Below are 14520 nucleotides of genomic sequence, written 5' to 3' on the forward strand. Positions count from 1 at the left end.
AGGATGCATCCTCCACACCACCACAAGCCCCTGCTCTGCAGCTGTGGTGCATGGGTCGAGTTGCAGAACGTGCCTTGGGAAAGAAAGCCAAAACCAGACAGTGCCAACATAAACCAGATTCCCCCCAGAAGTCAGGGGAAGGAAGTCTCTGTCCCTTGGGCAACTGCTTGAACAGCAGCTGGGCTTGCTCCCTCCAACGTGGTCCCTGTGCCGTGTTGGCCTCAAGCTCTGGTGAGCCTACTGGGGCTGGTCCAGCAGCCTCCCGCCCTTCTTCGCTCCCCAACCTGCCACCAGATGTTTTTTTTCAGAGCCCACCATGCACAAAGGCTGATCTGTGCTCAACGACACACGGCACAGAAATTAGCTCTTGGGTGCCTTAGAGGTTTTGAGGCTGGGGAGCAGTCAAGTCAATCTGCATCCGCCCCATGGCCCCACATGGGAGGGATGTCTCCACTGACTTCATCTGCCTTCGGGTCAGGACCTGAGCAGCCTGATTTTTAAATGCAGCCTGGGATAAATTTATGCCAGCAGGAGCAAATCCTTTGGCAATTGAACCCTTGCCAGCTTGCGATGCCACCTCTACCTCCTCATCCCACCGGTGGCTTTTTACTGAATCCCGAGCCAAGCAAGCACTGATAAAGCCCTGCAGTTCAGGCTGTGAAGAACTGACCGTAGGCTTAGCTCTGGGCTCAGCTCTGGACTCAGCTCTGGTCCAGAAACCCCCCATGGCCATGGGCAGGCTTTTGTTAGACTGCAGTACAACTGTCTTCACCCAGCCCGTGGGACCATCCACCTCCTGCCTATAACAGTGGCCATACAGGGAGGTCTGAGTAAGCACAGCTTGTCTGTGGTATTTATCTCAACTTTTCTCCTGCCCTCAGGCTATTTTCTGGTCTGAGGAGTGAAGTCTTACATGGTAATATCCTTCGACAGGGAGTTTCATAGGTCTGCAACCGGTTACATAAAAGAACAAATTTGTTTGTTTGTTTTAAATGTGTCTTCCACCAGTTTCCCAGTAGTTCTAGTGCATGACAAGACTGTGAACAGTCTAACTCAGCACGTTTCAGCAGATTTTTCCTGATCCTCTAGACTTCTGCCATATCCCCCCCTAAACCACCTGATGCCAGTCCTGCTTTGCACGAGATGCTTCTGGACTCAACCTCTGCCCAGCAGGCTCTGCCTCCTGCCTGGTCCCCCATGAACCCAGGGGAAATTTTTGTGGATAATCCCAAAACCCTATGTGTGCTCAGGCCCACAGGCATCTGGTGGGCCATACGTATCCCTTAAAACACGTAGGTCTTCAGGCTCATGAGATGTAGACGTAAGGGCCAAGTCTATGAGAGCTCAGCTTCCCCGAACAGGAGCCCATCTGACTGCTGTTCTGATTACACAGCTACATTTACAATGGTGTTTTTAGGGCAGAAGCAGAGGATTTCATCTCCGTCTGGTGCTCTCTGCCAAGTAAACACTGGCCTGTTGCCTGGGAACAGCAAACCAATTCCAGTGAGGGGGATGTTCACGCTGTGCTTTGACGAATTAACGTCACCAGTTATTCATGAGGCTCGTGCTGGTTGACAGACTGGGCATGAGGGTAGGGCTCTACCCTGGCTGTCTGTACAGCTGCAAAGACCCCAGATATACGTCCCAAAATGCCTGAATGGTTTCTGGGTCTCCTTTAAGAGCTGGTATAGATCTACTAGGGTGTTACTGAAAAATCCCTGTTTATGTAGCCACCTGAGCTCTGACAGGTACAGGTAGCTGGAGTTAAAGGCCTTTCCCACAAAAATCCTCTTCCTCCTTTGGCTTTCTCCCACAAGGGCAAAAACCTAATGTCTTTGTGGAAAACTATTCTGATTTAAATTCTCACTACCCTGCATCTCTTAAGGGATGGTAGAATTCATCTTCTCATTTCTTCTGCTATTCTGGCTTCCCACTGACCTGACTGTCCCCTCTGTTCCTACGTGCAACCCTGCAGGTAACAGGATGGATTCAGACGAACTCCACTGACTTCACTTGTGTTTACACTCTGGGAAACGGTGCTGGCTGGGCAGGACTACTGGTCACGGGTGGAAGTCCTCTGGGTGTAGCAAAGGGTCACATGGGGATGACTTCTACTGAGTGCCTCAAACAATGAATATTTTTTGGCTTTTGGATATAAAGGGTTGGCAAATGGTGTTTGAGGGCCTGCAGGAGCATGGTCTCGTGAATGAAAACATGCAGGTGAACAGCTCTGTGCTGAGTGGATGAACATGGTCACTCAACCAGAGGAGTTTAGTGCTTCCTCCTCTCCGGGGTTATGGGATACACCAGCCTGGGGGTAATTAATTTGAGCAGCATTCCCTATCATACACTTACACCAAAGCATTTCATACTGCTGTTTAAGCAGCTCCTCATGGGCTGTGCTGGTGTTGAGTGCTGTGCCCCAGGTGAGTTAATGGGTCAAGAAAACATGAAGAACAGTTGTGTAGGGTCGATGGACTGGATGGAGGGTGCTGTTCTCCACCCTCCATCAGGTCCTCTGTGCTTTCTCTCCTCCTCCCTGAGTGTTAGACCAGGTAGCTGGAAGAGAAGTCAGCTTATCTTATTCATCAGGCAGAAATTATGATGGATTTTTATTACTGGCTTGGGTTTCTGGGTGGGGTTTAGTTTCATTTGGGGTTTTGGGTTTTTTTTTTTGAGGGTTATTTCCATCCAAATCAGTGAGCAAGGGAACACACAGACAGGGGAGAGTGGGACCATGTGTTTTAGCAGCAGCTTGCATTTACCATCACATTACTGCCAGGGGGGCAATACTGCTTATAAACTGGCTGAGCATTCCCACCTTCCCTGACTGAAATCTGGTCAACAGGTCCAAAATGCAGAGGGGGCAGAAGGCCCAGCAACTGGCAGGGAGATTCACAAGGTGAGCTGCATGAGCCCATATGTTTCACTTTCTTGGGAAACTGGGCTATAAATATGGTGGCTAAGTGTCTCCCAGATAAGAGGCGCGAATCACAAACTTTGTGGACGAATGTGAGAAATAAACTGTTTGATTTGGAGAGGTGCCTTGATTTAAAAGCCTGCCTGGGTTGTGCTCGTACATCAGCGTGCGTCGGAGAGACGGGCTGGATCCGGGGAGGAATTTGGCTCTGGGCTCAGCCCCGTCTCTGTTTTTAGCGTCGGTTCCCAAGCCAACAGCGGGCTCTGGGTAATCTGGCTCTCCTGATGGTTCATCCAACTGCAGGGGATCTCCAGGGGAGCACTGGCGTCTCCCTGCGTGCCTTGGTGTCCTGCACTGTGTTATGATGACCCGAGGAGAATAGCTGGGCTGCTTGCGGGAGAATGGAGTTGCTCGGATGAATTAATTGTTGGACCTCTGGCAATGGGTCCTGACCCTGGTGAGGTCAATGGGAATTTTCCCATTTCATTCATCACAGCAAGAATTTCATCTCCTAGGGAGGACTTTTCCCTGGCTCTGCCCAACGCCTCAGCTAATTGGCATAGCTCCCTCATTACATCATTGTTTTCTTGCTTTCACAGACACGATTGACCCAGAGATAAATATTTTACCTGGAAAGGGAGACCAAGAGCTAACTGACAAAGGCAGGGGGGTGTCAAAATTTCATGCTGAAAAAACACAGAAGGGCTGAGAGTGGATCTGGACAGCTAGTGGATTCAGGCTGATGCAGCTCATAGGCAGAAAGCTGTTAGGTGCAAACATGCTAATTGCTTTGGGATTACGCTGGGTGATTACAGAGGAAAAGAGGAGCACCAGAAATGCAGTCCACGGATGAGGAGAGCAGCCCGTCAAGGGTGATGGTACACAACTTTCAGACCCATTCCCCACCATGTTTGAAACAAGCAAGCCTGGGCTGTTCCTTGGTCTTGCTGCACTGGGGAAGAGAGATGAACCTGGGACAACCCTGCTGGGCTTTCCATGGGGGAAGCATGGCTGATGGACAGCACATTCCTGCTGGGAACCCCATGGGCAAAGGGGTCTGTATGCATGTAGGGAATCCCTGCTCCTTTTCTGTGCCTTATTTGTCTGGCCAGCCCTTCCCAGTGCCTGTAAGAACCTGGCATAGCCTGGAAAGGAAGAATAGATATGGGGGGAGCTTGCCTGAGAAACATAGACCACGCTCGCCTTTATCTCAAACTGGTTAGCTATCGCAGCAAAAGTGATGGAAAAAAGGCTGCCCCATTGTAAGTGTTTTCTCTGGGAAGGGAAATAAAGAGGCAGAGCCACCCTGCTCTGCTGGGAATGTGTGGGCTGCTGTGTTCACTCCTGGTTAGTGGGAGACAGCGCATCCCACCACCGGCAGCTTTGCTGAGTGTCAGCAGGAGTCACAGAAGGTCACTTGCTGTTCTGTTAAACTTCAGGTTTATTGCTTTTAGGTAAGGAGAAAGGCAATTTCTCACCTGTGCGTGACAGGTAACAACCAGATGCCAAAAGGGGCAATATACAGTCTGGGTGGCTCCAATTTCTTCTTGTCACAGTGTTACCTAGAAAGTCACAGCAAAAGCAAAAAGCAATGTGTTCAGAAGCTCAGGAGTGAATCCACAGCCATGTTCTCCCAGGGGAGCAACAGTCATAGAAAGGCACAACATCTCCTTCCCAACAGCAGCTCGTTCCTTGTTAGTGGAGCCTGCAGCTCTCCACGTGCTGCGGTTTGCTCCTTTGGAAATCTTCAGCTCTTTGCAGTAGTGGGTGATAAACTTTTACAACAGAGAATGATGGGTTCAAAGCAGTACCTAGCCAGATATTCACCAGAAACGCAGTTTCCAACTCGGCACAAGCCCCCTTCGTGGTTACACCTGTCTGGTCCATGAGCATCTCCTGTACAAAGAAGCAGCAAGTTGGTGCATAAAAAGCATCGGGATTCCTCTGGCACCATATGCCCGGTCAGCCAAGCCAGTACTGCAGCCGTGTATGGATCCTGGGCATGCACAGCTGCAAAGAGCACACCCGGGATCCCTGTCCCAAAGGACAGCTTCAGACATCTGTGTTAAAAAACCCGAGCTGCAGAGCCAGCCTCACTCAAGGAACATTTTATCACGCGGTTGTTTTTTCAGGATGTTGCCAAAGGCCGTGCATGGGAGGTCAGAGCGGTTGTCCTCGCCCTACCAAGGAGGTAACTGCAGCCTGAGAAAAGGCAGAAACATTTTCCCAGAGCACAGGACATCTCCTCTGGGGCTTCTCCAACCAGTCTGCTCCTAGAAAGGCAGTGAGGTGCCTCATTTTCACAGCTCCTTCCCTGCTCATTTTTGCATTATCCCAAGGGATTAAATCATGCATTTTGCCAAACTGTCTGACCCGCTATCTCATCCAGAAACCTGAGGGCACCTTTCCCCCTCAGTACCCAAAATATTTTGATTTGATTACGCAGTGAGGAAATATTATTCCTGCTCCCAGACAGCTCTGTTTACCACCCTTGGCCTTCCTGGTCTTACCGTGACTGGTCAGGGAGATGAAGATTAAAATGAACCAAAGGATCCCCATTGCTTTAGTTCTGCTGGAAAATAGCAGGGCCGAGCGTGAGATTTTGCAGAAGCCTCTGTGTGCTGCTGGCATGCTGGATGGCATCCGGGAAGAGGGAGGGAGTCGGCAGGAGTTAATTATATTCCAGTGTCGGGAGTAACTTTTGCTGCTGAGAAAACCTCCGTGTCGTTCTGACCCAGTGCTGCGGCTCCAACTTGCTTCACGTTCGCTGGTTATCAGCTTCCCCAGTTCCTCTCCCCGGCAGTTGGCATTTTGGACTGGTAGATTGCCAGCTGCGGGCAGCTGGGTGGAAAAAGAGGCTCGGGGGGATCCTCTGCCCTTCACCTGCAGCCAGCAAAGTCCCCGAGGAGCTGATGGGTGGGAGGGTGGCAACCTGCGAGGAAAGACTTCTGAGGAGCTGCAGGGAGGAGAACGGTGTGGGCTAGGAGTGGTTCATTTTTTATCTGAGCTCGTGTGAATATTTTCTCCAGCTGAAACCTGGGTGTGACTTTTTCCTGCCAAAAAAGCCATTCCAGCTTTGGCTTCCGAGGAATTTGGGAGGCTTCATTCCTGAGCGTGACGAGCACACAGCACTGGTGGAGGAGGTAGCCGATTAGCTCAGCAATGCACCACTTGGTGGTAATTATGCGATAGATAACGCGGCTCTTGCTGTAAAATCAGCCTGTGATTTTCCAGCTACCCTTGCCTGGCTGCTCCCCCTGCCTGGTCCTGCTGTTTGCTGTCCCTTCAGCTGTGTTAATATAACTGTTAGTATGAATACATCCTAAACCGGATAGTTGAAAGATTGAGGTTAAAAATTCCCTTCCCCCTCAAAAAATGTAGTTCATATGCACTTGATAGAGTCAAAGTTTGCTGTCCTGGATCAGCAGGCATGAAAATCTTGATTTATGTCCCTTGAGATGCGTAGGTATTGGGGATTTCTGTGTGAGTGATGGTGACAGGGAGGACACTCTGGAAGCCCAGCATAGAATTGTAGAATCATTTAGGTTGGAAAAGACCTTTAAGATCATTGGGTCCAACTGTTAACCTAGCACTGCCAAGTCCACCACTAAACCATGTCCCTAAGCACCACATCTACACGTCTTTTAAATACCTCCAGGGATGGTAACTCCACCACTTCCCTGGGCAGCCTGTTCCAATGCTTGACAACCCTTTCGGTGAAGAGATTTTTTCCTAATATCCAATCTAAACCTCCCCTGGCACAACTTGAGGCTGTTTCCTCTTGTCCTATCACTTGTTACTTGGGAGAAGAGACACCGATCTCGGCGGAACAGCAGAGTCATATGCCTGCTGCAGTCTGATAATAATTTCCAGGTGAGCCTGCTCAGGTTTTGCAAAGGAGAGTATTTTTCTACCTCCTCTCCCCAGGCCATTTTTTTGATGCGTTGCATTTTCAGTGCATTTGAACTCCAACAGAGGAGTGTGGGCTTGATTTTCCCCTGTAGCCCCCTCCCAGGCAACACTGCTCCCCTCTCCTCATCCTCTTCATGCCTTGTAACTGATGACCAAGCTTGGCTGATCCCACACATCACTCTGTCCTGTATCCTCATCTCCCTTGTGTGAGGGTGAGATGAACCCTCTCTTGAAAGCGTTGTAGGACTGCTTGCTGCTCCTTGCTGTCTCTGAGACTGGGAGGTGCGTGGTAGGTCAGGACCCACTGCATGCTGCCCCACATACTGGTCCGTTCACTAAGGATGCAGGGAAGTGAAACAACCCTGGAACTGAAAGAACTTTCTTGCCTGTGGCCCATGACAGCGTGGATCAGGTCATCCTTGCAAAGAGAGTTTGGAAGGTGCTTTTTGATCTAAAGATGGTGTACATCTGGGCATCTTTTGTGGCTGAATGACGGGACAAGAGCTTGGATGGAAGGGCCAGGACATATTGCAGTCTTGCAAAAAATGAACCCCTCACCTCTTTGCTTTTTGCTTTTGTGAAATAATTATTGGCTTTTCCCAGAAGGGACTTGTCCCACTGATAGCACACACATACCCGCAGTTTGTTAGAATCAGTTAAAAATCAGATTTGAGGGGACTTCTACAGTCCATCCCCCTGCCTAAAGTGTGGCCATCTTCAAAACTGCATTCTCCCATGGACATGTACGCTGTGGATTTACAGTGCACCGCACATACACTGTACAGCTGTGGATGTGTAAGTACTATCGCTGTTAATAGCATCTTCTCTGTGTTCCCTGGGCCAAGTGGTGTGGACAGGCTCCTCCCCATAGCGTGTGATTCTGCGTATGCCTTTCCACACACAAGCACACTGTTGGTTCATTCCAGAGTGGAAACGGGGTTTAAATGATTATGAATGCAGTACAGACAATCCAGTGCCCAACATCTCCCTGCAAAGCAAGGGATGGACCAACGTGTTAGTGCAGATGCACCGTTGTGTTAACTCCAGGGCTTGCTAATGCTCAATTTTGTAGCTGGGCTGGGGAGAAATGTTTCTTTATGAAAACAGGGGCAGCAAAGGCAAGATACTCGGTGAGGGATGAGTGCAATGACCTTGCCAGCAGATCTGTTCCTCTCTGCCATTCAGAAGAGCAGCATAGGATGACTGGCTGAGATTGGTTAAAACACTGGCTTAGAGAATGACCTTTCTGAAGTGTGTGGTGGGGACGTGAACAAGCCATTTGCATTAGTTCAGGCCAGAGGAAAGGATGTCTCAGCTGTTGAGATACAGGATGATGGAAGTTTGCTGCTGCAAGGGGCTTTCTGTCCTGTGTGGGAAGGGTTTGAAATCCTCCAATCCAAGGAAGGTGCCACGGCTTGTGCTCTGAAGGTCATTTTTAGATGGCAGGGAGATAAATGCCACCCCTCCTCATGTTCCTCTGCAGAGACTTCCAGCTACTCAGCCTTCAACTGGAGAAATTAGAAAGCCAGCAGTCATGACTGGGAGCTGCTGAGCACACGGAGATGATGCTCAGAAGCAAACACTTTTTCATCTACATTTTGAATGAAACTTCTGCAGTTTATAAATTCAGACTTACCACAGAGGGAAGCACAGACTGCATAAAACGGTTTTAGATAGATTTGCCCAGTCACACATGAAGACTTCCCATAGGTAGTACCTGTGCTCAAATGGGTGCAGTTTATTGGGAGAAACAGAGAGATGGGGAAGAGTAGTTGACTGGCACCCTGCTTTGGAGAATGGGAGTTGAATAGTGTAGACATGGTCTGATCATGCCAGTTGATCAGACCAACAGTCCTTGTTTCCATCACTTTAATAGAAGGAAAAGACATTGTCTTTCCTTCTATTAGGAAGGAAAAGAAGGAAGGAAGAAAGGAAGACAGAAAAGGGAGGGAGGTGAAGTTTGCATTACAAGGGGATGTGGTTTCCAAGGACATTACAGCAAAGTTTCTGTGGATTTCTGTGTATGGGTGTAATAGAGAGAGACATTCTGCCTCTTTCCATATATATACGACTATTAGACCTGTTTATCTAATATTTATTGCCTTTGTTACATAAAGAAACATGTCACCTCTAGTTAATTATACACTTTGCATGTTGAGAAAACCAGACATCTTCTCTACAACACGAGGAAGAAAACTTGTTTGTATACTTGTCCATGTGTTTCTGTGGTTTTCTGCAGTTCTGTTAGGTCTTTATTACACTTCTGTGCAGCATTTCCATTCTCTGTGAGGGCAAAGTCCCACTTGTTCTTGCAGACATTTGATTTCTGGAGGTACACAATGACCCCCCTCATCTTGACAAGTATGGAAGTTTGATGTCGTGTCTGCAATGAAAAGGATTTAAGTCAAAACAGAAAACATTACACCACCATCTAAACCAGCTCATACATGGAAAGTGTCATGAAGTTCTGGTAACTGTGTCTCCAAAAGACACAAAAAGATGGGCTGTGGGGGTCATCAGAGCACTTCTGTTAAAAGAGGAATTTGTGACCCACCAACTTGGAAAAGAAACAACTGAGAGAGGGATATTGTAAAGGTATGAAGAAGGTGGATGCGGAATGACTATATTTCATTTGCAGTACAGAAGTAGGTGGTACTGAATAAAATTATGAGGGAAGAGGTTTTAAAACAAACAAGGGGGGGGAAATCCAGTAAAGACTTTTAAACACAAAGATGCCTAAATCTAAAAATCCTGAGCTGCAAATTCATGAAAGCCAGGAGAATATATAAGGAAGTGTAATTATATGGTTGTGATGTTCATTAATGGTCCCTTTACACACACAGAGTAACTGTATAGAAACATCCACTTCTGGCCATGGACAGATACAGGATGCTGGATCAGATGAACCTTAGGTTTGATTAACACAGTTGGCTATAAAGCATGTATTGATTAATGATATACGTTGACTGTTGAGGAGCTCCAAAAGTAAGCAAGTCTGGAAAGGGTTAGATAAATTTACAGGGAAGAGGTCAGCTGGCACCCATTAAACATAGCAGTGTGGATGCAGTCAGCAGTCCCCCAGCAGATGATTATGGGAAGATATATCAAGGAAGGAAGACTCTATGGGGGTCACAATTTTTATTTTATTTCCCCTGGCATCTGTTCTGTTGGAGATAGGATGTTGGGCCACATGGTATTTGGCCAGCCCAAAATGGCAATTCTGTTCCCGTGCTCCGTGCTGACATTAGTGGAGGAACAGACAGGTCCATCTTTGTAGGTGGGAGGAGATGGCTTAGGCCATTTGGAGACAAAGAGAGTAAGAGTGTGTTTTGCTGACTTTAGTAATGTCCTCTCCAACATTGCCTGCCTGGACACACATACCTATGCAGCAGGTTTTCTGACGCCGAGAGCAAGTTCCAAATGCGGCAAATGGCTCTGGGCAGGATTTTGAATGGAAGCAGAAACCGTGGTATCCAACACAACGTAAGGTGTCTTTGGGTAAGCCGAGACCTACAGGAAGAATGGGATTCCAGGCTGTGCTGCAGGATCAGTCCATTTCTCATGGTCTTCCTCCTGCTGAAACCCCACGGACCCCAGTCAGGGGTCTGATACAAATACCCCCAAAGCCCAAGGCAGCTTTTCCAAAAGATTTGAGAAGCCTCATGGGAACTCACAGGACTCCAAGGAAAGCCTTTGTAAAACTAGAGAAAAATGTAGCTGTTGATGGCAAGTTTCTGAACATACTCTGGCCATGCACGTTGTAGTGGGTAGGGACAGCCCAGCCTTCGGATGCTTCTAAGTTCTGGGACTGCAATGCTGCAGGCTGGTCATGCAAGGGACAGCACGATGCTTGTATGCCCTGAGATGTACCTATGACTTACTTAAAAAAAAAAAATCAAAAGCTGGGATCTGGCCCAGTTAACAGAGACAAACGGTTTGCCCAGTTCCTTCCTTCTCTGAAAGCCTTACTCCAAGATGGGGAGTTCCATTAAGCATGAAGAAAACCTAGGCTAAAACCAAGATCAGTATATGAGTCAGTGCAGCAGGAGGGCTGAGGAAGGGGAACCAGCATATTCAGAGAGCTTAAGTAAACTTCACTGGTGTAGTTCAACTTGAGTAATACAAGGGAACACCTCTGCCACTCTTTTACTGTACACAAAGGAGACAATTTATGACCCTGGAGTAAGAAAAGGTAGATGATTTCCATGGTACCATCTTCCAGTAGTGCCACAAAGTGGCATAAAGAGACTTCAAATAGTCATATGGAGCCAACAGCCAGTAGTGGCTTCTGTGGGGAAGTTCTGGTTTGACATCTGCTCACCATAGGTTAATTTTTCACTTCTGCTTCTAGACTGAGAAATGGGGAACAGCTCTAATGAAAGGAGCTGAAGAGCACGGAGGAGTACATTCTGCACCACTGCACAAGCTAGCCGTACCTCCTACACAGGCAGACCCCAGCGTGGGTCTTGCCCCTTACCTGGAACAGCCTGGAGGAGGAAAAGGAGAAGAGCCATGAGGCAGGAGAAGAGCTTCATGGTGGAAGGTCTCAGCTGCAGTGTGGAGACAGGGCCACAACGCCAGAACCTTTGAGCAGGGGAGGAGGCAGCACTCTTGCATTTATAGGGCTGTGGGAACACACTTGGCTGTCCAGGGGACCTTGGCAGTGGTGAGTGCGGTAGGCAATGAGTACAGCTTGACCGCTGCACATGGCTAAACCTGAACAATGGCAGAGGGCCACAAAAGCAAGCGGAGAAGTAACTATATCTCCTTACGCGGCCACTGGGAAGGCTGTTTCTCAATACTGACCCACCCAGAGAGCATCGTTACTTGTAACTTCAAAGATCAGGGTGGTTGGTAATGGACCACCCAGAGAAAATTAGCCATCGTTTTGGTGGGAGAGAAGGCACCTGGGAATATCAGAAGACTGTCACTGATTTTGAGTATAGCAGAGGGTCCAAGGTGCTACGGCAATGTTTGCAGTCTCCATTCATCCATGCAAAGAAATGATTTTTTTGCATCATTTCCCTAATTGAAAAATAATCTTTGAACCAACTAAACAACCAACTTTCTTTCTGAAAATATTAGTTGGTTGATATTATGGACTCAATTCAGTTGCCCAAATATATAGGCCTAACTCCTGTGGGCTGCCCTAGGGTATCCAAAGAATCTCATGGGACTATCTGGTAAGACACAGGACCTCTGAGACAATCTGCATACGACTAGAGGGGCAAATGGATGGCCATGTATGTGGTCTAACTTATTTAAAATGGCACTGGACACTCACGTGTGGTCAACTGACTGAAGCTCAATGGTGGTGGTCCATGCCACACTCAGATACCGAGATGTAGGCAACTACAATGGATGTGGCTGCGTGGGAATGAGATGTTTAATTAGTGGTTCTAGGACTCAAATCATCTGTTTAGCTATAGTGGGACCTCAGGAGCCAACACCTGTGCAGAAACCTGCGCTGTAGATAGTTTTACTTAGCTGGCCGAGTCCAGAGCTAAGGGCATCTATTGTCATTAAAGATGCCTCAGGGATCCCATCTGGCCTCCAGCTGCTGCTCCATGAGGGTGCAGATCCCCCATAGCTCCTGCATGATATCTGCCAGCCCCAGGCAGACATCGACATTTTTATTGTCACAGGGCCTCTCAAATGGCTCTAGTCTCTATGTCTGTGCAACTGGGCCAATTCCTAAACATTCTTCTCAGTTGTGAACTTTTGGTTGTTGTCATTTTGCAGAAAAAAAAAAAAAAAAGAAAAAAGAGAAGGTTATAGAATTGTTTGTAAGGTCCTGCTTTGTGATGCAGTAATCAAAAGGTTTAATACAAAATCAAGCACTTCTAGTAGCAAGGAATCCTGTTCTGAAACACCACTGTGTCAGCTAGACCACTCCCCGTGTAAGCCAGGAGACCCAGGGTACTGTCCCTACTCCAGCAGATGTATGATGGTCTTTTAATACCACATACAACAGGGTAAAGAAGGTAAAATGAACATTTTTCTTTAGTACTTGCTAGTCTGAAAAGGAGCACTAATGGATTAAAGTACCCCAGGGAAAAACAGAACTGGAGCTAGGTCTCACATATCCTAGCTACAGAGCTGTCAGACAAAAGAAATAATAATGTCTTCTTATCCAGCAGTGTTGTATGAAACAGCCCTGAAAAGTCTTTCTTCCGTACGAATTGTTGCAGTGAATGCAAGCTGCATCTACAACTTGCCTTTGTGTAACAAAATCCAAATTTATTTGTAAAGAGCAAGCCTACCCCTAATTTTCATGCTTGGATATCTAGTTTCAGGTATCTGAATGTGTATGGATTTAGATACCCAGCTGGTTTAGGTTTTTTCCCTCTTGAGAGACTTACCTGTGAAACTCCATTGAAACTTCTGGTAAGGTGAAATGAATTTTTTCCGAACTCTTCATCTTATACATTAATCAAAATTGTTAAATTATCCACATAATTGTCTTCAGACAAACTGGGAATATTTCATGAATGATATGTATGTATTTTTTTCTCAGTCATTATGACAAATATGAGTTACAGCAGAAGCTTAATAAAATAATAGTTAACAAAATAAAATATAATCTTAATAAAATATGAATCCTCCTCCTTTGTGTGAGATATACAGAAATCCTGTACATTGTCAGAACAACATGTCTTAATTTGTTATACCTATAGTGGATAAAATTGGAATTTTTCCCCTTAAACCAAGTTATTGCATCTAGCAGTGTGAGAAGTTAACTCCAGAAGGAAAACAGGGAAAGCATATACTCAACATAAAAAATAGAAGAAAAATCCTTTTATTGAAGAATCATGAATGAGCCTAAGTTAAAGAACAGAAATATCTTTGAAGCAAAGAACATGCCTCCTTTTTCTTTTCTTTATTCTTTGGAAACAGAATATTCCTGGGTATTTCTTACAGCATCTGTATTTGTTATAGAAGCAGCTTCCAATTAGATACTCATTTACATGGCAGTAATGTCTACAGCTTCCTCTTAGACCACACCAGAAAGTGTCCAAGATGTCCCAAGTCCTGTCGCCTGCACACAGAAAACATTTTGTACCCTGATGAGAAAGGATAGGCACAAAATGTGATCAGATCAATGGGTTTGTGGTTAGGTTGCCTGCCAGTAACCTACAGCCTGTGTTGCATGCATAGCTGAACTTCTGAGGGATGCATCAAGCTGGAAAACAGAAAGGGCTTTGATTTGGACTTAAGTGAACTGGGACTTCTCCAAGTTACTGCTATGAAATTGCCATTGGAAAAAAAAAAAACCTTTCACTTAACGCGAAAATTTGTGTTCATACTGAAATGAAACTTTCTGTGCTGCGCAGGTGTAAGACACAAATGAAATAAGGGTCGGGTCTTTGGAAACCCCTTCATGAAGTGGTGCTGCCTTAGTTTTATCCAGGCTGTTAAGCAGCAGAAAGAACCAAACTCCAGCCTGTCTTTTGTATCCAGAAAACAGCTGAGGAAGAGTCAGCATCTCCAACTGAAATATCACCCATGCTATTTTCTCTCCAGAATTATTTAATAAATGTAAACAATATCTGCAAACAGTTTGCAGATCCCCTCACAACTTTGGGACCAAATCCTTGCAAACTTCATGCAAGCATCAAACTATTATTTCTTAACTAAGAAAGGATCCTGGGTCTACTATGGGATGGCTAATGGCCTGGGATAGTCCT

The 14520-nt window shown here is 46.7% G+C and overlaps 2 protein-coding genes across 2 annotated transcripts; both read right to left on the reverse strand.

Annotated features, from left to right (window-relative positions):
* Positions 1 to 4584: 4584 nt before the first annotated feature.
* Positions 4585 to 5563, reverse strand: LOC128152252 (gallinacin-12-like). Its single transcript, XM_052810354.1, has 2 exons — positions 5431 to 5563; positions 4585 to 4816 (listed from the first exon to the last, which is right to left on the reverse strand). Exons 1-2 carry the CDS (start codon positions 5561 to 5563, stop codon positions 4668 to 4670), a joined length of 282 nt encoding a protein of 93 aa, XP_052666314.1. The 3' UTR covers positions 4585 to 4667.
* A 3524-nt stretch (positions 5564 to 9087) lies between these two features.
* LOC128151707 (gallinacin-11-like) lies at positions 9088 to 11367 on the reverse strand. Its single transcript, XM_052809316.1, has 3 exons — positions 11310 to 11367; positions 10214 to 10342; positions 9088 to 9215 (listed from the first exon to the last, which is right to left on the reverse strand). Exons 1-3 carry the CDS (start codon positions 11365 to 11367, stop codon positions 9088 to 9090), a joined length of 315 nt encoding a protein of 104 aa, XP_052665276.1.
* Between the last annotated feature and the right edge of the window lie 3153 nt (positions 11368 to 14520).

This window comes from Harpia harpyja, chromosome 15 (assembly GCF_026419915.1).
Source record: "Harpia harpyja isolate bHarHar1 chromosome 15, bHarHar1 primary haplotype, whole genome shotgun sequence".
Classification (NCBI taxonomy): domain Eukaryota; kingdom Metazoa; phylum Chordata; class Aves; order Accipitriformes; family Accipitridae; genus Harpia; species Harpia harpyja.